The sequence below is a fragment of the Nannospalax galili genome, unplaced genomic scaffold, assembly GCF_000622305.1.
Source record: "Nannospalax galili isolate Female #2095 unplaced genomic scaffold, S.galili_v1.0 scaffold101, whole genome shotgun sequence".
Taxonomy (NCBI): Eukaryota; Metazoa; Chordata; class Mammalia; order Rodentia; family Spalacidae; genus Nannospalax; species Nannospalax galili.
The window spans coordinates 1,740,318-1,764,330 of NW_008345700.1; the positions used below are offsets into that span (position 1 = coordinate 1,740,318).

The 24,013-nt window shown below is 48.9% G+C and overlaps 1 protein-coding gene across 1 annotated transcript in view; it reads left to right on the plus strand.

The window, feature by feature from the left end:
* The window catches only part of Fam193a (family with sequence similarity 193 member A), a 79,018-nt gene extending 55,844 nt beyond the window's left edge, over window positions 1-23,174 (plus strand). The window contains exons 13-20 of the mRNA XM_008841849.3: window positions 467-665; window positions 1,585-1,875; window positions 3,620-3,902; window positions 4,610-4,793; window positions 6,884-7,114; window positions 10,476-11,391; window positions 16,043-16,124; window positions 22,366-23,174. Of these exons, the coding sequence (XP_008840071.2) occupies window positions 467-665; window positions 1,585-1,875; window positions 3,620-3,902; window positions 4,610-4,793; window positions 6,884-7,114; window positions 10,476-11,391; window positions 16,043-16,124; window positions 22,366-22,459 (2,280 nt within the window). The 3' untranslated portion in view covers window positions 22,460-23,174. The remainder of the gene's footprint in view (window positions 1-466; window positions 666-1,584; window positions 1,876-3,619; window positions 3,903-4,609; window positions 4,794-6,883; window positions 7,115-10,475; window positions 11,392-16,042; window positions 16,125-22,365) is intronic.
* Window positions 23,175-24,013: the final 839 nt, after the last annotated feature.

The window sequence follows — 24,013 nt, forward strand, 5'->3', positions numbered from 1 at the left end:
CTTCTGAGGGCATTGTATACATGTGGTGCACTTACATACATGCTATGCAGGCAATAGACTTACACACATCCAAAAAAAAAAAAAAATCCCTTTCCCCTTTCGCTCTTCAGATCTGTGCTGCTCTTTGCACAGGTCTAAGAGTTCAGAGTAAGAGCTTAGCATTGTCAGTGCTTCCAAAGCGAACGTGATAGTGGTGAGACTTTTAAGCCACAGAACAGATCTTTAAATGTGGGAGAACTACATTTAAAGTGTGACTGGATAGGAGTATTAGAAGCGGCTAAGTTATCTGAAGGCATTGGGTACCTGTGGTTAAACGTTGACCTACATGTGTAGTCTCCCTGTGGACACTGGCTTTCGGGGAGTGTAGCCCACAAGGTTTCAGTCACAATTTGTCTGTTTGTAGTTTAACTACATAGGTAAACAGAATATTAATTTTGATATGTGATTAGAACATTTTTTTTTGTAGGCTTTACCGCCAGCACCTGTTCAGAATCACACAAATAAGCATCAGGTATTCAATGCATCTCTTCAAGACCATATTTATCCAAGCTGTTTTGGGAATACTCCAGAGTGGAATAGTTCTAAATTTATAAGTCTTTGGGGATCAGAAGTGATGAATGATAAGAACTGGAACCCTGGCACTTTCTTGCCAGATACAATTTCTGGTAAGGAATTTGTTGAAACTTTCTTAAGGTTTTAAGTACTCTAAGCCAAGTAGATTGCCATCATCACATTCCCATGGAGGCCCAGCCACAGCTCTCCCAGCCACCACTCCCCAGCAGGAGGCCCCGGGCCTGGTACTTCACCCATCCTTTCACACCTGCACTGATGGGACCACTGCATTGACTGACAGAGCCAACACTGGCTCCAAACCAGCACCAGCGAGCCACATGATGCTGCCCTGCCTGGCCCTTTCTGCCACAGAGGGTCTGGTCTTCAGGGTTTGTGTCCAGCCTTCAGTTCTCAGGTAGTGGTGACCACCAGACCTCAGCCCAGAGCATGGGGACAGGGAGACAGTGACACATCCACTTGAATGCCGTGCGTCAGGTTCCTAGTCTCAGGCTTCTGTACTGACCCCTAGAACCTCTCTCCCCTCTAACAAGTACCCTCCTCCCCAGCTGCCTTGGCTGCTGAGGCTAGCTGTTATGTCAGTCATAGGGCCAGAGGCTCCTGTGAGGGGCTGGTGCTTCTACCTCCTCTCTGTCTTCAGATGGCTAGAGCCCCCAGGTAGCACCACACTCAGCCCTGCATGTGCTCAGAAGCTAGCTGTGACATCCTGATCTGTGCTTGGAAAGGATTTCTAGCTGTGTGACCTTAGGCAAGTTGCTTAGCCTTTCTGAGCCTCAGTTTCTTCATCTTTAGGATGGGAATAGTGGTTTCAGGGCATTCAGTGAATTTTGGAAAGCACCTAGCACAGGAATTGGCACATAATAGGTGCTCAATAAACCTTTTTCCTTGGAATAAAAGCTTCACCCCAGAGGAGTCCTGACTTCAATAGCAGCCCCAGTCTCAGCATGTCCCTTAGGGGGTTTTGCCAAGTGCTCCTTCTCTTAGAAGCCTTCACTTTCCCATTCTTCTCCAAAGGGAGTGATATACTGGGGCCAGCCCTCTCAGAAACAAGACCCGAAGCCCTTCCACCTCCACCCAGCAGTGAAGCTCCTGCAGTGTCAGATAGCAAAGAGAAGAAAAATGCTGCGAAAAAGAAGTGTTTGTACAGTTTCCAAGATGCTTTTATGGAAGCAAATGACGTTGCCATGGCCAACACTGTCGCCATGGCTACCTCCTCGGCCACATCCTCGGTGTCATGCACGGCCACCACAGTGCAGTCCAGCAGCAGTCAGTTCAAGGTGTCATCCAGAAGACCACCTTCCATAGGTAAGGACCCTGGGAGCCTTTTGGCCTCTGACTTCTTCCACCACCCATGTCGTTACCTTTTCTTTAGCCTTGCTGGAGGCAGAAACCAGCAAATACCTGAAGACACTTGTGCGGAAGAGCCTGCCTTGTGGGTTCTGGTGGGAATTCTGGCTGCTATACTGAATGCCACTGGGCTGCTGAGCTCTGCCTTGCCTCCAGCCTCCATTTAGTGTGATGGGCAGAGGTTATGTGCATAGCTCTAGGGACCTGTTGAGCAGAATAGTACTTGTTCAAACCAACAAGACTACCTGTCCCCCAGCATGCTGTCACTCAAATTAATTACTTTCTGTTCAAAGGGGCTTTTCTAAAAGCAAGGAAATGATTTTGGAGACTTAGGGCACATGTCAAAGAATTTGGCAGCTGGCTTTTATCAGACCAGTCAAAGCTGAAACAGTTTGAGCATCAAAAAGAATAATGATCATCCTACTTACTAAAGTGGGCGAAAAAGAGTGTGATGAAACCTGGCACTCAGTCGGGACTCTGATGTCCAAGTGGCTCAGTGTTTGAAAGCTCTTCTTTACAGAAGCATGTACTCAACTGTAACAGGGTATAGTACAAGGAGACTTATCTGTGGCAGGCAGCAGTCCATCGGCTGATCCTGGTCAGCCTAGACAGGGAGTATCTTAGTTTCTTTTCCTGTTGCTGTCACAGAATAATCTGAAAAGAGCAACTCAAGGAAGAGAGGGTTTATTCAGCCCACAATCAAAAGATTTGGTCCATGGTCCCCATGAAGTCCAGGCATCAGGAACTTGAAGCAGTTGGTCACATGGCATCCCCAATCAGGGGAAGCAGAGAGCATTGAATATATGCTATTCAGGTCAAGAGTCTTGCTATATAGTCCAGGCTGGCCTGAAACCTCTGTGTAGTCCAGGCTGGCCTGAAACCTCTTGCCTCAGCCTAGCTAGTGCTGAGATGGCAAACATGTACCACCATGCCCAGTTAGATAGGCTGTCCCCACTCAGGTATGTGTGTGTTCCAGAACCTCACACATGCTAGACAAACATCTACCATTAAACCACACCTCAGGCAGGTCCTCCAGGGACTGTTAACACTGGATATCCGTTTGGCAGCCGTAGCATTTCTACAGGGACTGACCTGTTATGGAGTGATGGTAGACACCCCTCTGGAAGAAGCTGGCAGCCATAAAACCCACAGACCCCAGGGGAGCAAAGGGCTTTTGTGCTCCATCTAGCTTACCTTTGCAGGATTCAAATCTAAAGTGGTTCACCCAAACCTGATAGACAAGATGAGCCACACTGGACAGATGGCATCTCTTTAATTACATCCATGTTGTGAAAGAAAAAGAGTTTGGCAGTGGTTAGATTAGTTGGAGAAGAATCTGTAAAGGTCTTGGGGAAATTAGAAGCTTGGAATCAGATAACATTGCATTAGCCTGTCAGTGCTGGCGCCCACGATGGGGCAAGCATGGGTTCCCTGCAAACTTCCAGGATCCCAAGAGCTCAGGCTGGAGTCCCTGGCTAACACAGCTGTCTACAGATGTTGGACCCAGATCAGGCATGCTTGTGAGAAATAAAGGAAACGTGGCGAGTCGTGCTGAAGGAGGGTGGCTCTCCTTTGTTCTGTTCCTTCAGAGTTTCTCTAAGTCCGAACATTTTTAGAACAAAAGATTGATGAATAAATGTAAGCTAGGAAACATGACTGTCATTTCTCCAGCCAGTGGCAATCTCTCTGTCTCTACATGCAGGTGATGTCTTTCACGGCCTCAACAAGGAGGACCACAGACACTCAGCACCTGCTGCTCCAAGGAACAGCCCCACGGGCCTGGCCCCGCTCCCAGCCTTGTCTCCTGCTTCACTCTCTCCAGCTTCCACGCCTCACCTTCCGAATCTTACTGCCCCGTCATTCCCCAAAACAGTAACCACCGCCCCTGGGTTTGTGGATGCACGCAAGAGCTTCTGTCCTACTCCTGTGGCACCCGCACCCTCCACCACAGATGGCTCCGTCAGTGCCCCTCCCAGCGTCTGCAGGTGAGCTACAGAGCCCAGCTTCCTGCTACAGGGCTGGGAGCTGTGTGGTAACTAGACAGTACACTGCCCCTGGGTCCAGGCAGGTAACAAGTCCAGTACAGGAGAAACCCAGGGAGTCTCCCCTCCCCGAGCAGCGGCCAAGGCCATGGGGGTACAGAAACTCCAGGCGCAGTCTCAGCCTCTAGTTCTTCATAGTGAAGGACAATGGCCCTGGCTGCCAAGACCAGGCTTGGGGAGGCTGCCATCTTTACTGTTGGCATTAGGGTGGCCTTGCTTGCTTTTTCAGTTTTATTTGCTATACATTGGGTAGACCACAAGGTGATTTACAACAGGTGTATACTAAAATAAATAACTACACCTGGTGGTTTTATAAAAGACTATTTCTGGTACTTCTGAGTTGCCTGTTGGAAGCACAGCCTCCCTAACATCTATTGTGGAACCAGTGGTTGCAGGAAAGTGGACTGGAAGGAGTCGTGAGGCCACTCAGTGGGACTGTAAGTGTGCTGTGACTACTGCAGTCTGCTGTGTGTCTGAATCCAGTCACCACACTGTCCTGGCTGATGGCGCAGCATGTGACCCTGTGACCTGGAGCCATGTACCCTCTTTGCCGCCTTGGTCCAGACCATGAGCAGAACAGCAGTTGGGCATGAGGAACAGTCAGGGCCTCCTGATGGCTGCTTGCTAGTAAGCTGTGTGTGGCTTTGCAGTGACCCTGACTGTGAAGGACACCGCTGCGAGAACGGTGTCTATGACCCACAGCAGGATGATGGGGATGAGAGTGCGGATGAGGACAGCTGCTCTGAGCACAGCTCCAGCACTTCGACTTCCACTAACCAGAGGGAGGGCAAGTACTGTGACTGCTGCTACTGCGAGTTCTTCGGACACGGCGGGGTGAGTGGGCACAGTCAGTGTCTTAGGACCTGAGAGTTGGGGAACCCGAACCCTTACAGTGTCCTGAACATCAAGATGCAGTCCTAGGCAAGCATCCCCAATTATAAACTCACTGGTAAGACAACAGAAAGCCGTGGAAGTAGCATAGGAGGGGATTGGGGCAGGGCAGGAGGACATTGGGACAATAGAATCCAAGTACATGACATGCATGTATGAAATAGACAGGGAAAAGTCTGTTAAAGCTACAGCTTGAACTGGGTGTGGCATGCCTTTAACCCCAGCACTTGGAAGGCAGAGACAGGCAGATCTCTGTGAGATCAAGGCCAGCCTGGTCTACGTAGTGAGTTCTACTAGGACACCTATGGCTATAGGCTACAGGGCTATACCCTGTCTCAAAAAGACCAAAAAAAAAAAAAAAAGCCCCAGCCTGGGGGCTGGAGAGATGATTCAGCAGCCAAGAGCTCTTGCAGAAACACCTAGGTTTGATTCCCAGCATCCATGTGGCAGCTAACAACTGTCCCTAACTCCAGGTCCTTCCAGGGGAATTTGATGCCATCTTCTGACCTCTTTAGGTATTGCACAACATGGGTGCACTTACAGCCTGAGCAACATTTGAACCACGAGATTATGCTTGTCTTAGGCACGATTCCATTAGTACATCTCTTACTCTTGTTTTGTTTTTTGAGACGGGCTCACTATGTCGCCCTGGATAGCTTAGAACTCACTATGTAGACCAAGCTGGCCTCAAACTCAGAGATTCTCCTATATCTGTCTCCCGAGTGCTGGGATTAAAGGCATGCATCACCATGCCTAGGTGTGTTTTTTATTCTTCTATCACTGCATTTTGTTGGTGATGGTGGTGGTTCATCTCTTTTTTTGAGACAGGGTCTTGGTCTATAGCCTAAGCTGACCTGGAACTAATTCCCTATGTAGTTCAGGCTGGCCTGAAACTTAGAGCAGGTCTTGTGCCTTAGCCTCCTAAGTACCAAAGATCACAGCTTGAGCCACCACATTTATCACTGCAGTTCTGTTATTTGCTGGTGAGACTGAAAGAGATGATGGAGTAGGGCTTACTAACTCCACTGTGGGAAAGCTCAGTTTGGCTTCTGCACAGTCTGTGGTCAGGATAAGTCCTCTTGGATGAATGTAAAGGATGCTGAGGCAATGGCAGGCAGATCTCTGAGTTCAAGGCCAGTCTGGTCTACATAGTGAATTTCAGGCCAGCTGGGGCTATATGGAGACCCCCAGAGACCCTGTCTCAAAAAGACCAAAAAAAAGTATAAAGGATGCTGGCCCTGCTTGCTTGTGTACCTCTCCAGAGCAATGACCATATTGTACAACCCATGCTTCCTAGAGATGGAAAGTACATAAAGGGGCACGCAGTTTTTTTGTTTTTCTGATTTTGTTCTATCTCCATTTTTCTTTCTGATTTTGTTCTATCTCCATTTCCTGAAATATTTGTATGATTTTTTTAATAGTAAGGAATTTGGTACTAGGACTAAGAATAATGTGTTTCCCCTTCTGCCCCTGCACCTTTTAAAAAGTATTGTACTTACTCTTTTTAGTTTATGTATATGAGTATATTGCCCAAATATGTATAAGTGCACCTCTGTTGTGCAGTGTCTATGGAGGTCAGAAGACATCAGCTCCCCTAGAACTAGAGTTACAGATGGTGAGCTGCCATGTGGGTGCTGGGAACCAAATTCATGTCCTCTGCAAGAGCAGCCTGGTGTTTGGTTCCCTGCACTAAGAGTTTAGAAAAAGTTAATCCCACTGTACTCAATAGAAATAGAAAAATATATGTATATGATTGTAGCTTTTCAGCTTAAAAAGTCCGTTTGTATATATTTTACTGTGTTTTGGCAAATACACACCAACTTGAAGGGTAGTTACCAAAACTCAACTTTTAAGTTACTTGATGATGGTTAGGGCTTTTTCCCCCCATTTGTCTCATTTCCTTACTTTTACAATGATCATATACTTTTTAAGGGATCTTTTTGAAAAGCAGGTTATTTTCACAGATGTGTTCTGAAGTTTGTTGCGTTCAGACTTAAGACCTGAAGCTTCCTTCTGCTCCGCTCTTCCCTTAGCCTCCAGCTGCACCAACAAGTAGAAACTATGCAGAAATGAGGGAAAAACTTCGTTTACGGCTGACCAAGAGGAAGGAAGAGCAACCCAAGAAAATGGACCAGATCTCAGAACGTGAAGGTGTAGTTGACCATCGGAGAGTAGAGGATCTGTTACAGTTTATAAACAGCTCAGAGACCAAGCCAGTTAGCAGTACTCGGGCAGCCAAGCGAGCCAGGCACAAGCAGAGAAAGGTAAGTAAAGGTGCATGCTCAGAGGGCCAGGGCTGCTTGATCCTCCCACCCTGGTGCTCTTGAGAGTCCCTGTCGGTCTCTGCCAGCCTGTGTCCTCAGCAAACTGTTTCCCTTGAATGGAGGTTTTGTAGTAGACCACACTTGCACTTCAAGCCCTGTACTGGCTATTGAGACAACTTTATAGAGTCTGAAGATGAAGAGGTAACTTTTGGTAGGATACAGAGCACTGGCCCATGAACCTTCCACACTCCCAGCCAAGCAGGCCCTCTCATACCCTGTCCTGACCCACTGGCCAGCCAAGTTGAAGGCTAGCTCATGGCATCAGCGTAAGGATGAGAAGGTGAGCCAGCTGTCCTTGGTGGGAACCCCTAAGCAGTTCCAGCCTCCTCAAGACTGAGGGCATGGCATGTCACCATGGTCAGGGCTGTGAGAGGACATGGCTGTGATGCAGTAAGCAAGGTGTACAGAATTCTGTTGTTTATACTGATGCTGAAAGCGCTGGCCAGCGATTTACTTTGTGCTTCACCACCTTCCCTCCAGTAAGAAAGGTCTTAGAAGGTCTTTGATGGATCCCCTCTCTGTCTGAAGCAATTCCAGACAGCCTTCTCTTTAGAGCCCCCCCCCAAATTCTGAACTCTAAAAACCAGACCTCGTCAGGCAGATAGATGTAGCTTCATCGGGAACTTCAGGTTGCCAAGGGTTTTGTCAGACCGTTCGTTGCCTTGGGAAGAGGCAGGGTCATGACGAGGACAGTTCTAGCATGAACCACCTGCCTTGTGTTGCTCCTGGCCTTCCCAGGTGTGATTTTTTTTTTTTTTTTAAAGGAAGCCATGATTGTCGTACTGCTGATTGGACCACCACAGTCCTGAGGGGGTGTGGACTGACTCTCAGAGACTTGGGGGCCCATGTTGGACCCTGAAGATCTGGGTGTGCTGAGGGAGAATGGTGAGATGGATGCTCCATCCAGGGTGGTCCACAGCCCCAGGGATTCACTGGAGGCCTTTGGGACTCCTTCCCATGGTCTTCACGAACACCCTCTACCTCATGGTGCTGCCCCTGGCCTTATAGGCAGCCTGGATCTAAACTTCAGGCCACCATTGGTCCAGTGCTCCTGGCCGTACTCAGCACCCATGTACCCTTCAGTGACCTGGCGCTCTCTGCCCAGCTCCCTGTTTTACATGGCATCACACAGATGGTGAGTTGTGCCGAAGTCCTGGAATGGACTCAGCTATAGACCTGTGCTGGCCGCCCTCTGCTGGAACCTAGAGCACCTGCCCAAAGCACATGTCTTCACCTGCTTGGTCCTAGTCCAGGATATGACAGGGAGCTCATGTCAGCATGCTGTCAGTATTCAGGGTCTGAACTCTGGGATGCTAGCCAGTCCACGTGTGCCTGTGTATGTGGTGATGATGCCAGTTTGCCCCGTAGCTCACAGCAGACAAACATGACGTTCCCAGGTCCCTTCCAGTACCTTCGTGTCAATGCCGTTTCCCGTCTTTGTATGGAACAAGGCTTTGAATTAATTTTTGCCAAATTTTTTAAGCACAGATTTGTCTCTTTAAAATATTGTGAAAAATACGGCATGGGGAGATGGCTCGGGGACGAAGCACTTGCCACACAAACCTGCAGACCAGAGTTGAGATATTCAGAGCTCAGGCATGGGCTGGAGAGGTGGCTCTGTGGTTAAGGGGACTTAGTACTCTTCCAGACAACCCAAGTTCTGTTCCAGACCCAGGTCAGGCAGCTTACAACTGCCTGAAACTCTAGTTCCACTAATCCCACACCCTCTTCTGGCCTCTGGGGTTCCTGCACACATGTGGCATACACACATATATATCGTATATACATAAATAAAAATCTTTTTAAAAATCTGAGCAGGCCTAGTGGCCATCTGTAATCCCAACACTCAGGAGGCAGAGACAGAATTCTCCCGACAAGTTGGCTAGCTCGACTGATGAAAATTGGCAAGCTCTGGGTTCAGTGAGAGACCTTGCCTGAATAAAGTAAGCAGCCATCAAGACACACTGAGCACGCGCACATGCACACCCACACACGCACCCACACACTTGCATACACACATGTACACAGACACAAGAAAAAAATGTGAATGATAGCTGAGTGGTGGTGATACATTTCTGTGGTCTCAGCTGCTTTGGCCTATGAAATGGGAGGGTCACTGGAGTCCAGGAGTTCAGAGCCAGGCTGGGCAGTATAGTGAGAACTGTTCCAAAAAACATGGATTATGAAAAACTTTTTTCTTGGTCTTTTTGAGACAGGGTCTCCCTGTAGTCCTAGCTGACCTGGAACTCACTGTGTAGACCAGACTGTCCTTGAACTCCCAGAGATCCAAATACCTCTGCCTCTAGAGTGCTGGGATTAAAGTACTACCACCCCAGCATAAAAAACAACTTAAACTTGGACAGTCCTTTACATTTGACAGGCCAGACATTATTGCCAGTTTCTCAAAGTGCTAGCCTTATGGGAGTCGTAGGGGCCATGCCTATTTCTCCTCATGGTTTATTTGGTTTTGTTTCTCCTACATCCTTTGCACTCTGGGAGCATATATAATTAGTAAAGTGGAATCTTGACTTGAAGTGAAACGTCTTTCTGTCAGGCCGGACAGCAGGAAAGCACTGAGGTTGCATTTGCTGTGTGATAACTGAACGAGTGAAAATATACTTAAGACTTTATTTGCTGGATTTTTAGATTTTCAGCACATTTTGTTCATGGTCTGTTGGTGTAGGTACATACGTCAGCTTCAGCCCTCACCTGGACAGGTGAGCCTGCCACGAGCTCCAGCAGCCAGTAAGACCTTGGTTTGGTCGTCACCCACCAGTGAGCCAATTTCTTGCCATACACAGAAATAGGTGGCCAGCTTCCTGGGTGCAGCACACAAGCACAGAAGCCGCTGTGACTGCTCCTAGTGCCCAGCTGTTGATCAGAGGCTGCTAGCCACCACCCCTGTCCCCAGTAAAGCAGTCACGTGCTTTGGTAGATCTATGAGATTAACAGTTCTGTGGAAGTAATTGGAGGTAGGATGCTCAAGGTCTCGGCTCATTACTGCCCCTTCAAAGTTTATTTTGCAGTATGTGATTGATGATTTAAATTGTTTTAGTTTTTTGTATATCTCAAGGTTTAGAGATTTTCTTAATTACATTTACTTGCCATAGGGGCTGGGGGGCGGTCATCGTGGTGTCTGGAGGTCAGATACAGCTTGGAGTCGGTTCTTTTCTTTTACCACGTAAATCCTGGGGATCAAACTGAGTTCATGAGGCTTGGCAGCTGAGCCTTCTCGCCAGCCCTGGCAGTTTTAGAGTTCGTATCCATACTCTAAAGCCATCTTCCCTTTTTCCTTCGGCAGCTGGAGGAGAAGGCACGCCTGGAAGCTGAGGCCAGGGCACGGGAGCATCTGCACCTCCAGGAGGAGCAGAGGCGGCGGGAAGAGGAAGAAGAGGAGGAGGAGGAGGAGGAGGAGGAGGAGGAGCAACGTTTCAAGGAGGAATTTCAGCGACTTCAGGAGCTTCAGAAGCTAAGAGCTGTGAAGAAGAAGAAAAAGGACAGGCCGAGCAAAGACTGTCCCAAGCTGGACATGCTCGCCAGGAATTTTCAGGCAGTAACAGAGTCTGTCTCTAACTCTGAAAACCTCCACAATGGCTCAGTAGAACAAGCCGAAGAACCAGAAACCTCATCTCACTCCCCATCCAGACACGCAAACCACTCAGAGCCCAGGCCGGGGCCCACAGCAAACGGGGACACCCCAGACCCTGTGGACCCCAGAGACTCTAAGCTTCTCCTCCCCAAGGAGGTCAGAGGGAAGCAACACGAGCCACTTGCATTTCTCTTGGACATGATGCATCATCACAAGGAGGGAAGCAGCAAACAGAAACTAAAGCAGATGAGCAAGGCCAGCAGTGAGCCAGCCAGAAAGCCCGTGGAGCCTCCCAGAACCCTGGAGCCCCCTAGATCCGTGGAGCCCCCCAGAACCATGGAGCTGCAGCCCAAGCCCAGGGCCCAGCCTGAGTTCAAGGCTAAAGTGATTGACCTCACTCCCCTCACAGAGCAGAAGAGAGAGGAGAGGAAAGGCAACAGTAACAACAACAACAAGAAGCAGCTGAGCCATGCCAGGGAGGAGAAGCCCCTACCTGGCACCCCCGAGCCGCCCTCCCCCAGCCAGCCTCTGCAGAACGGTAGGCTGGTTCTGGCCGACTCTCCTCAGCCCAAGGGCAAGAACAAGAAAAACAAGAAGAAGAAAGGAGACCGAGCCAGCAGTTCAATCGGTAAATACAGACCAGAAGGGCTGCTCCCGCCTGGGCCAAGAGCCTGAGGAAGCCCATGTTGTACAGGTCCCCTCAGGGCGGGCGGACGCTACAGTCCGTTACTCCCCAGCAGGCATGCGTAGCTCCTACATCCTGTCACTCTGAAACACGTTTAGACATCAGAAAGCCTCAGAAGAGTACACAGTTGTGTCTGTTGTTTCTGATCTGTGGTTGGTTGGATCCACAGGCACAGAGCTGGTGGGTAAGGGGGAAGGCTAACATCCCTCCCATCCTGGGCATGTTCAGTGCCATACTGAGTGGAAGTAATGTATGCCCGATTTCCAGTACAGAAAGTTAGTAAATTTGATTTACCTGTGTCACAGTGAGTTCCCATAATACCCCAGTACAAGGTGCAAGTTCTCAGCCATTCTCCGATTGTAAGAACTGAGCTGTTGTCCACAAGTTTGCTGATTTCGGTGTGAAATACATTTGAAGTGGCTTCAGAATTTTCTGCCCTTACGCTGTGGGAAAGATGAATTGCTTGTGTTGTGTACAAATTGTTGCATGCTATATACGGGTACTATTTTTCTTTCTTTCTTTTTTTTTTTTTTTTTTTTTTTTTTTTTTTGTCTTTTTGAGACAGGATCTCTCTATAGCCCCAATTGGCCTGGAACTTGCTATGTAGAATGTAGACCAGGCTGGCTTTGAGCTCAAAAAGATCCACCTGCCTCTGCCTCCCCAAGTGCTGGCATCAAAGGTATGTGCCACCACATCTGGCTACTGTTATTCTCTTTTAAACTCTTATTTTGGGAAGCCCTTCTATCAGTTCACAGACATAGGTCTTGCTCTTTACCAGCTGTCCTGTACTGCAACGGTTTTCAATGTGCTACAGTCTCTTCAACCATTGTCTTTGGAGAGCACTTAGCTAGGTTTCCAGTGCTCTGTAATCTCACACGATGCTGTCCAGGTCTGTTTCCATGTCTAAGGATTCTCCTCAGAGTGCTTCCTCAGAAAGCAGGTGCTGGTCAGATGGCAAGTACACAGGTATTGTGGGATACTGCCACGTTTCCTCAGCCCTCCAGGGGGCCTCCTGCCGCGTGACACATGCTCGTAGTCCAGCCGTGTGTGTGTGTGTGTGTGTGTGTGTGTGTGTGTGTGTGTGTCCTGGAGCTCCACCTGCCTCTGCCTCCCAAGTCCTAGGCTTAAAGGTGTGCGCCACCATACCTGGCCTGAGGTTAGTAAATTTTTAAGGAAAGTTTCTGTCTTTTTTGTGAGTTTTCTATTCGTAACCTATTTCTTGGTTTTTGTTTTTTGTTTTTACTAGAATTTAGCTACTCATTAAGAAATCCTAGGGCCAGGAGTGGTGGCACACATCTTTAATCCCAGCACTCAGGAGGCAGAGGCAGGCGGATCTTTGTGAGTTCCAGGACAGCTGGGGCTACAGGGAGACCCTGTCTCAAAAAGACCAAAAAAAATAAAGAAAGAAAGAAAAAAAAAAAAGAAAAGAAAAATCTTTATAAATTAGGAATATTGGCCATTCAGCTGTGTCCTGTGCTGCCAAGATTTTTTCCCGGTTCCTAAGTTCTGTGGTCTTTGTCTTGTTTGCGTTCACATCATTTTACCAGTGTTGTTACCTTTGCGTTTGAGTAATTGTTAGCTTTACCCCAGTTGCCAGGTTACGGAGGAAGGCACCCACCTTTCTCTACTGTTTTGTGTGGCTTCTTCTCCCTCACCCCACATAGATCTCTTGACATTTAGGGTTTATCATGTGTGGTGTGAGTATGGATCCAGTTTTATCTTTTCCCCAGTGATCTCTAGAGCGTTTCTGACAAAGCTTACCTGCCCCTGTACCTTGTAGCACTGCCCTTGTGTGGCAGATTTGCTGATGCACTGGATCTGTCTCAGTATGAACCATGGTATCGTCGAGCTCTGTATTTTAAGGGTTGTGCAGGACTCTCCCTGTTCTTTATCTGTGACTGACTTTGAGCACTTGAAGTCTGGGTTGTCCAGATTGGAAGGAGTTATAACTGTACACTTTGCACTGCAGCGTAAACTAACAAAATGCATGGACTGTCTCCGTGTACTTCCATTTTCAGTGCTGGGGATGGAACTCAGGGCCTTGTGCATGCCAGAAAAGCATTCTACCACTGAACTACATCGTTAATCACAGTATAATGTTTTATTAATTACATGTTGAAATGGCATTTAGGTATATTTTACTAAGTTATTACTAAAAGTAATTTCAACTTGGTGTTTTGTTTTTATGTTTTAAATGGGGCATATGACTGGATTCTTGTTAACAGTACAGCCTCACTCATTGTTCCTGTAAAAGCGGTGGTATACATGTTAGTATCATGTGAAAGCAGTGGCTGGCATGTTAGCAGCCTGTGAAAGCGGTAGCTGGCACGTTAGCGTCCTGTGAGGGCGGTGGCTGGTGTGTTCAAGTCCTGGGAAAGCTTTCTCCACTTGCTGATTGCCCCACTGTCCGTCTCACTGGCCGCTGGTTCCAGACGTGCAGTGTCTGGATGGGTGGCTGCTGCCGCTGGCTCCAGATGTGCAGTGTCTGGATGGGTGGCTGCTGCCGCTGGCTCCAGGTGTGCAGTGTCTGGATGGGTGGCTGCTGCCGCTGGCTCCAGGTGTGCAGTGTCTGGATGGGTGGCTGCTGCCGCTGGCTCCAGGTGTGCAGTGTCTGGATGGGTGGCTGCTGCCGCTGGCTCCAGATGTGCAGTGTCTGGATGGGTGGCTGCTGCTGCTGGCTCCAGGTGTGCAGTGTCTGGATGGGTGACTGCTGTCGCTGGTTTTGTTTTGTTTTACTTTGGTGTTTGCTCATTTATTTCTGAGACAGCATCTCGTGTAGCCCAAAAGAGCTTCAGATGTTTAGCTGCTGCTGACTTTGCACTTCTGATCATCCTGCTCCCCTCTCAAGTGTTGGTATTACAGGCATGTGCTGTGACGTCCACTCTATGCAGAACTGAGATGAGTGTAGTGCTTGGTGTGTAGCTTTACAATAACTTTGAACTTTTTTTTTTTTTGCCTTCTTTTGAGACAGGGTCTCCTGGTATCCTCAGCTGGCCTGGAACTCACAGACATCTGCCTGCCTCTGTCTCCCAACTGCTGGGATTAAAGGCATGCACCACCATACCTGGCTAACTTGGAACTTCTCATCCTTCTACCTCCACCTTCCAAGTGTTGGGATTACAGGCATGCACCACCATATCCAGTCTATGTGGTGCTGGGGACTGAACCCAGAGTTTCATGCTTGCTGGACAAACACTAGTAAACTTAGCTACACCTTCAGTCTGAGACTACATTCTGATTAAGAACGTGTATGCTAGACTGTAGGGCTACACCTCCCACAGGCCTCCTCCCACAGGCCTCCTCCCACAGGCCCACCTCCCACAGGCCTCCTCCACAGGCCTCCTCCCACAGGCACACCCAGCCAGTGTGCGCTGTCCTGGTTTCCCTGGCCCGGCGTTGGGAACAGCTGCTGAGCTGCCGTTTTCTCCTATCTGCCATACATCTGCCTTGGCTACACCAGGTTTCTGCTTCCTCTTGTGCAGTTCTGTGTGTTTGTGGTTTGTTTTTGCCCTCCCTTTCCATTTATGGGGGGGAAGGACAAGTACATGCCACGATGCACATTTGAACATGAGGACAACCTGCAGGACTCAGTTCTCTCCTTCTACCTTGTGGTTCTGGGAATCGAGCTCAAGTTGGCAGCAAGTGCCTTTACTTGCTGAGCCATCTCTCCCTTGTTTTTTGTTCTTACAATGGGGTTATTGTGTAGCCCAGGCTGGAATGCCTGAGATAACAGGCAAGTGCCACCATGCCAGCTTCTTCAGCTTGAATCTGCAAATCTGGGATCTGTTCTGGAGCACAGCCCTGTGCATGTGTGCAGAGCCTGTTGTGGTCCAAGCTTCCCCACCCTCATCCCATCTGCCTTCGGCACTGGTCTTACTCCTAGGCTGCCTTTCCCCCAAGCCTGATGTTCCCTTCCTCCTGAGTTTAGATGCCCAGAAACCCTTTCCTGGACCTAGGTCTTTTTATCATAGGATACTTGCAGCCTTCAGTACTCTGCCATGTGAAATGTGCCTTAATTATGACACTGCGGAAATGCCCCATCATAGCAAGAACTAGGGTGATGGTTTAGAGGCAGAGTCTCATCTTTAACAAAGGGATGCGAGTGGCTTCTGCTTTTCCGTTTTCCTCCATGTGGCTAAATGGGTGTTCCACACAGTCACGTACCTAGAACCTAGGCCTGGGGCTGCGGCTCAACTTCAGTCAGATTTCGTGGTCAGAACAGGAGAGAAATTGAAACTCAGACTTAACTGAGATTCTGGGAATGGAGTGATGATGTACTAGTGGACCCCCTGGTGCCCTGCACAGTGAGGCAGAGCCATGCTTTGCACTGGGAAGACCTGAAAGGCACTGCAGTCTGACCTCCACCCAGCAGGTCTCAGTGGGACCCAAGGCAGTGATTGCTTTGATTAGCAAATAGGAGAGTGGTCCTAGGTGTCCACAAGAGCACCAGAGCAAACTGTCCTCTTGGAGCTTTGCAAACTCTAGTTTTATGCTTTCTGGAATTGTTTAAATTAAATCAAGGCAAATGATGCATCATGTTCTGTTAAGACGGTTACTCTGGTAATGTGACTTGCCTCCTTCCTTCATTTTGTAGATGATGTCTTTCTGCCTAAAGATATCGACCTGGATAGTGTGGACATGGATGAGACAGAGCGGGAAGTGGAGTATTTCAAAAGGTAACACAAAACTGGTGCACAGAAGACTAGGGAATTTTTTTTATAGAAAAATCACTTAATGGGCCAGCAAGATGGCTCAGCAAGTAAAGGTGCTTGACCCCAAGCCTGATAACCTGAGTTCCTTCCTCATAGTGGAAGAATCCATGTGGTGGTAGAAAATTGATTCCTGTGAGTTGTCCTTTGACCTCCTCAGAGTATGACCTTGCTCCACAGAAGAGGAGGCACAGAGGAACACTGCATAGTAACGGTCAAATTAAGAGTCCTTTTTTTTTTTTTTTTTTTTTTTTTTTTAAAAAAAAAAACACTCCCAAAAGAGCTCTCAATCCCAGGAAAGAGTGTGGTTTATAAAGCCTGAAATCACAATTATATCATGTCAGGGGCAAAACCAGTAACCATAGTTATGCTATCTATAGCAGGGGCAGGTCAGTTAACAAAGAAGTTTTCAGCTAACAAAAAGTTTCAGCCGGGCGTGACACACGCCTTTAATCCCAGCACTTGGGAGGCAGAGGCAGGTGGATCTCTGTGAGTTCAAGGCCAGCCTGTTCTATATAGTGAGTTCAAGGACAGCTGGGGCTACAGGGAGACCCTGTCTCAAAAAGACCAAAAAAAAAAAAAGTTTCTAAGTTTCAGTTAGGAAAAGCAAGTTTTTCAGAATTGCAGAAACCATGTACTTCTTGAAACTGCAGGTGCAGCCTTCAAGATGAGGCCTCCCCGAGTGGGTGTGCTTGGTCAGAGCAGGGGACTGGCTGGGCAGAAACAGAATGGAGCCAGTGCGAGCATTTCACACATACATACATAAATGTAAAAATAAATAATAAGAAAATAAAACACTAAAAGAATACCTTACCCATGATTCCTGTTCAAAGACAGGAAGAGTGACCATCATAAAGCTTTTGAGTTTCTGAGATTTTATCTAAAGACTTAAAATGCAAGACTAGTCATGAAACTTAACATAGGTCAGTAAAACATTTTGGTATATGCTATGATTTGGTCATGGAGAGAAGCTCTGCCTCAGCAAGAGGTAGACCACAGATGGATATAGATGTGAAACGCTGCTTATTTCAACTTTAAAAGCAGACAGAACTAGAGTATTTGCTGTAACGTCTTCCAGAACACAGACGTTCTGTCTAGGCCCCGTCTGAAAGATGGAAGCCAGCTCACATGACCTCACACCTGCCCTCCTGTTGGTTTTGTTTGCAATCACCAAGAATTTGCAGCAGCCCTAACATCCCTCAGTTGGACATTCTGTCCCTCTGTTGGAAATCCACTCCACAGAAAGAAAATGGGCTGGAGAGATGGCCTAGCAGTTAGGAGCACATACTGCTCTTATAGAGGACCCAAGTTCGGTTCCCAGCAGCCACAGAGATTCCAGAAAGAACCGCTGTTTGCCAGGGCAGCACCACAGAGGGGTCTCCACAGCAACATGCACAGAGACTGAGGCCAGACATGAGACACATGCTGCCAGGTTAATCTACATTCACCCAGAGACAGACCACTGTCACTATTGCCTGCAGTCAAGGCAGAGCAAGGATGGACAGCAAAGGGGCAGGGGAGGGTGTGGAAGAGTGTCTTGACTGAGGTGATCCACAGTCATAGAGGGACTTGTTGGCACAGAAGAGTTCCACACCCAGCCATGCCATGTGCTTTCATGAAGTGTCTCAGTGAAGTAGGTCCTGAAGTTGTGGGATGCTGGAGCTGTTGCTCAGTTTTAGTCCCCGGCACTGCATGAAACCAGGCATGGCGGTGCACACCTGTAATCTCAGTATTTGGAAAATGGAGGCAGGAGGATCAGGAATACATGGTCATCCTCAGCCACATAGAGAGTTTTGAGGCTGGCCAGGCTACATGAGACTCTGACTCAAGAAAAAAATCTTGTTCATAGATGCAAATGCATGCATTAAGACTATGAAGAGGAACAAGGGTTCTTGCTGTGAAAAGCCAAGATGCAGGTGGATGTGGTGGCTCATACCTTTAATACCCCCAGCACTTGGGAGGCAGGGACAGGCAAGTCTTTTTGAGTTCGAGGCCAGCCTGGTCTACATAGTGAGTTCCAGGCCAGCTGGGGCTACAGGAAGACCCTGTCTCAAAAAGACAAAAAGAAAAAAAAAAAAAAATGCAGAAAAAAGCCAAGATGCTTCTGAGGACAGGAGGAAGGACTATGCTGTGCTAGGTACTAAGGTGTTGGCACCGGACGCAGGCAGTGGCACGTGGCTGGCAAGTGCCATGTGCTCTGTAACTACCTTTTGCTTTCTGCATTTTACAAAAAAGGAGTGGTTTGGTAGCACTTCCCCGAATAAGAACTAAGAAGGCGACCTTTCTCTGCTATTGTAAAGCCGTAGAAGCCTTTGTCATGAAGACATTGTGGTGGCCATATGGAACAAAGCCCAGAAACAGCCCTGTGAGATACTAGCTTGGCTCTGTGACAGAAGATCAGTCAGCAGATTGCTGTAGAAACGAAGTTATGCGTAGTAAATGGCTGTGGATATCATTTATCCAAAAAGAAAAAACTGAATTGGATCCCCATCCCCCACAATTCTAAAAGACCAGCTCCTCACGGGTTTAGATTTTAAATGTTAGGGACTAGGAATGGTAGCACATGTATTTAATCCCAGCACTAGGAAGCAGAGGCGGGCAAATTTCTGTGTGTTAAGAGGCCAGAGAGCCAGGTCTACATAGTGAGTTCCAGGCCAGCCATGGCTGCATAGTGAGACTATGTCTTAAAAAAATGAAATAGGGGCTGGAGAGATGGCTCAGCAGTTAAGAAAGAGTACTGGCTGTTCTTGCAGAAGACCCAGGTTTGAATCCCAGCACCCACATGGCAGCTTAGAACCATCTGTAACTCCAGTCCAGGGGATCCGACACCCTCTTCTGTCCTCCTCAGGCACTGCGCAACATGGGTGCACTTACATGCAGGCATAACACTCATACACATAAAATAAATTTTAAAAATTATAAAATAAGCCGGGCGTGGTGGCACACGCCTTTAATCCCAGCACTCGGCATGCAGAGGCAGGCGGATCCCTGTGAGTTCAAGTCCAGCCTGATGTACATAGTTCCAGGACAGCTGGGGCTACAGGGAGACTGTCTCAAAAAGACCAAAAAAAAAAAAAAAGTAAATGTCAAAAGCAAACTTCTGGATGGGTGTAGGTATAGTGCAGAGAACCAGGTGTGGTCCTCAGCACCAACCCTCTGCAAAAGGAAACCTTCTAATTTGGAAGAAAATAAATGCTTCTGACCTCAAACTAAAAGGTTCCTAAGATGTGAGCCATGGCATGGTGCAGAGGGACCTACCTACCTGTAGTTCTACTCCAGAGACAGGCTGGAGGATCACTTCAGTCTAGGCAGCAAAGTTAGGCCCCACCTCTATAAACTAAAATGAAGGCTGATAAAGATGAATACCTCAGTAGCAAGGATTTGCCTTATTGAAAATGAGAAAGAAAAATTTGTCACCACCTTACAAGGGTAGTACCCAGAAGTATGAAGAGGAATGACGTAATGCCCTCTGCACAGTGGAACTGAATTGAACAAAGTAATTGATGCCAGAATGGAAACCATTTGTATGCTAATTCAGAGTAAATGTAAACAGCAGGTTACAGAGCAGCAGGAAAGATAAACCAGTTAGAAACCAGCACAGTCTCACAGTGGCCATGTGAGCAGTAAATACAAGGCCAGTTCTGCATGGGTTCGAGCAGAGCCGGTCTGGCCAGGCCACTGTCAGTCAGTTCCCAAGCGCATTAACTAGAGAACCTTGGCTGGGAGTAGTCTGACTGGACCTAGTAAAGGTGAAGTCCTTCCCACATAGCCCAGCAAGCAGCACCATGCCTGGGTGCACAGCATGCTGGTTGTTCCTGGCTCTCACCCAGAAGGCAGCAGGAAGCACGTGGCACCATCTCCCCATCCTCTGCCGTGTCGTCATGGAAAGAGTGGAACAGATCTGCTTCATGAGCAGAGTTCACAGACCTGACGTTAAGTGAAAGCAATGAGGAGGAAGCACACAAGTGTGATGTGCTCCATCCCTCAAGTAGTGCGCGGGGCACCGCAGAGCTGCAAAGTTGGATGTCTGCGCTGCGTGAGGGCCACCTCTTGGGTTTTTGCACCCTGTCTGTGTCTGGTGCATACAGGAGGGGGTCCGATGACAGCCTGATGGGAGGCCCCTGGGTCTGAATTTGGGGTATGGGTGAGGGCACATCCAAGACTCACTGGGCCTGAGGTTCTTGGGGGGACGACTTGAGTTCTGTGCTCTGAAGAGCCTGTGGTGTTTTGCCTTGGCAAGGATTCTCTTTGAACAGCTTTGAGCATTCTTACCGCATCATAGAGACAGTGGGATTGAATAGGGACCACACACAGTGGAGACAGTTGGGAGGGACTTAGCTGTATGTAGGAGACACTGGAGGTTTAGAAGGTAAGAGCCATATAAAGTTTGGACTCCGAAGTTGAGAATGCCCAGCCCATTCATGGGCAGAAGGCACTAGACAGCACTCAGCTGGGCACCCACAGAGTTTAAGTTAAATGATTCACACTTGAGGCATGTGGTTTCAAACCCCCTGACAGCCACCACTTTTAGGTCTCCTAATTTCTGCTCCCCAGATCAGCTGGAGTGACGAGTGTGAAAAATGATGCACCTCCAGACAAAAGAAAAGACCCCCATTTGGAACAGAGAGTGGGTATTGGTCCTGGGATGGGGCACAGAGTGGTCTTGATCTGTCTGTGTGGGGCTGGAGCTGGCCCAGCCATTAAGAGTGTGTACCACTCCTGTAGGGAATCTGAGTTTGGTCTCCAGCATCCACGTAGCAGCTAACAACCATTAGTAACTCCAGTTCCAGGGGATCTGATGTTCTTCTGGTCTCCACCAGCATTGCACAGGATGTGTGTGCACTTACACACAGGCAAAACACTCATACACATTTTTGAAGACGTTTGTGTGTGTGTGTGTGCAGAGTATCGAATCCCTTGGAACTGGAGTTACGGGAACTTGTGGATGCTGGGAACCAAACTCAGGTCCCCTACGAGACTAGTACACACTCTAGCCCCAAAGGGTGGACTTTTTCAGAAGCCATTTAGTGTGCAGTGTTGACGTCCAGGCAGAGAGCTGGCAGCTGGCTCAAGCCAAAAGGACTTCATGTACATAGGGCGTGCTCCCTGGGGTGGGATGGAAGGAAGGCTAAGAACTCAGCTGTACACACACATGAGCTAAGCTCTTGCCTGTGATGCAGCCGTGGTGCTACAGGCTGTGGGCCAGGTCCAGCCTGGCCTGCTCCTCTTTGCAGCAGAGAGAATGAACACATCATAGTAGTTGGGGAACAGATACTTTCAGACACATGAAAATTACACAAACTTCAGGTTTCACTGTCTCTAAATGACACATCACCTGGTCGTGTGGGACCTCAGCTGTCCTGGTGTATCCTGAGGCATGGTGCCAGATTGGGACAGACTGCAGGACCTCAAAGCCTCCAGCGCCTCCTCTGGTCCATTACACATATCTCGTTCTGGCCCCCAACAACCTTCAGCCTTAAACATAGCAGGCTACCGCCTCAGCAGCTCCCGGGTGTCCACTTGTGGCCCTCGCTGTGGTTCCCGCTGTAGCTCTCCTGCACAGCAGTCAACTGGAGTGAACTCTCCTTCCAGAGACTCGGGGCTATTGCACCCAACCTCAGCTGCTGGCTTCCTGCCTGGAGCACATTTGCTTTTCTTGGGTCAGCTCAGGCTGCTGAGCAGGATTGAGAGGGCATGTGCCACAGGAAGACCTGCTCCAGGCTAACCTGGAGTCCTTCCTCTTGTGTGGTGGCCTCTGGCCAATGACACCGTCCTGCCCCCCAGCGGGCAGTGGCTGAGGTGGTGGCCTAGACAGGGCATCAGAATTTGCATCTGTCTCCAGGTATATCAGATAGAGAAGCAGCAGCAGGAAGATGACTGTGAGAAGCTTCCTTTGAGCCAGTGGGCTGGCACATGCCCTTCAGTGCTGCCTGTCACCCTCTGTCCCTCTCCCACATTGTGCAAGCTGCTTTTCTTATGCTGTCCCTTGAAGAGCACAGTAGAAAACATGATAAAACACAACAGAAGATGCACAGGCTCTTGGCCAGCGCCCTGAAGGTGTGATCGCCCACCAGGCATAGAGACCTTTGACTCCAAGCCCCCTCACTGAGCCCCTCCAGTGAGTGTCGAGCAAGAATGGGAGGTTGATAGGGCTGGGTGCTGTGTGGGGGCTCTGTCCTTCTGTGACAGTCTGGCTTTGTCTTCACAGGTTTTGCTTGGACTCCGCTAGACAGAACCGACAAAGACTGTCCATCAACTGGTCCAACTTTAGCTTGAAGAAAGCCACCTTTGCTGCCCACTGAATGAGGACTGCCTGGAGAAGGATCTATGAGAGGCAGCTGGGCTGCGCCACCCCAAGAGCCAAGCCCCTCACTGGTCCCCCCAGAGCTGCGGTGCCCACCCAGGGCGTGTGGGGCGGGATGCCGTGGCCTCAGACCCCCAGACCGAGAACTTGCTGCTCGACCTGCATTGTTAGCTCGTGTGCGTGTAGTCTGTGAGTGAGACTTCTTCGATTGTAGCCCTGTGCTGTCGGAATGGAACATGGAACAGTAGTTCCCACCAATTCCTCCACCACCATGGCCTCAGAGGCCTGGGCCATGGCCAGAGAAGAGTTTGCATCATCCACGTGGCTCTGTTGCCTCTGCATCTCACCCTGTCCTGTCATCTGTCCCTGCCGGGGTGTCAGCCATCCCTCCGCTCCCGTGTGCCCTGTGTCCCACCCAAGGCGGGCTGGGCGGGCAGGCCTCCTTCGTCCTCCACGATCTACTGTTTCTGAGTGTACACGTTGCGCTGTTTGTGTTTGACCCCTTGACTTGTAGCCAGCTTGTGTAAGACCCCTTGCAGAATGAGAACGTTAAAAACAAGAAACCCACCCAGTACTCACACCATCAAGTCTGTTCTAGAGCGTACAACCGTATTAACACGGAGGCCTGCCTGGCTACTTTTTTAACATATTGTTAAGTAATATTAAAATCATGTCTTTCTTTTTGAAAGATGGAATACATTAGTACAGCAGGAGACCCAGTCTGGTTGCTTTCTGCTGGGGAGGACGGGCGGGGGGCAGGGGTGACAAATGGGTGATGTCTGTTTTCAGGGAGCCGGGGCCACCGTCCCTGCAGTTACTCCGTGGTAGTCCCAGGGCTCCACTTAGGGTTCCTGTTGCCTCCGTTGTCTCTGGATGCCCGGCTGGCACAGGTATCATGACAGCACTTGGCAGGACATGGCAGCCAATCATACAATTGGGAGTTTCACATGCACATGCCAAGAGCTGCAAGATGGGGTGGTGGGTTTCACCCTGGTCACTGGGACATGGGGTGAGGACTGAGTCTGCAGCACTGAGCAGAGGGTCACCTCTAGTCTTGTAGGGAAGGGTTGTGATCCATCATAAGACTATTGTGAGTGCTTACCTGAGTATAAATTAGGGACAGTGAATAGTATTTAAAAAGAAAAAAGGAAGTCTGCGTTTGATTAGTCCTTTCTGAGTACCTTTGGGCGCTTCGCAGAAAACTCACAGCCGCCTCCTGGTTACGGTGCAGTTTCCACTTACCTGGAAGTTGACTGCATGACTCACTTTCCGATGTGAAGGCATCTGGCAGTCCACTTTGGGAGAAGCTGCAGCCTGGGACTGGCTGCTGTGAAGTTCCTTACCAGGTGCCTTGGCAAGAACCCCGTGGAAATCGGTTGTGAGAAGTGGGGACAGCAGGTCTTGTGGGAGGGAGGGGACAACAGGTCCTAGCCTTCTGGAGATTTTTGTACCAGGGAACAGGAAGTGAATCCGTAGCCAGCAGAGGTGTGGAACAGGCTGCCGTATTTTGTTGTTTTCTAAGTTAGAGGAACCAGCACATCTGTGTTGATGG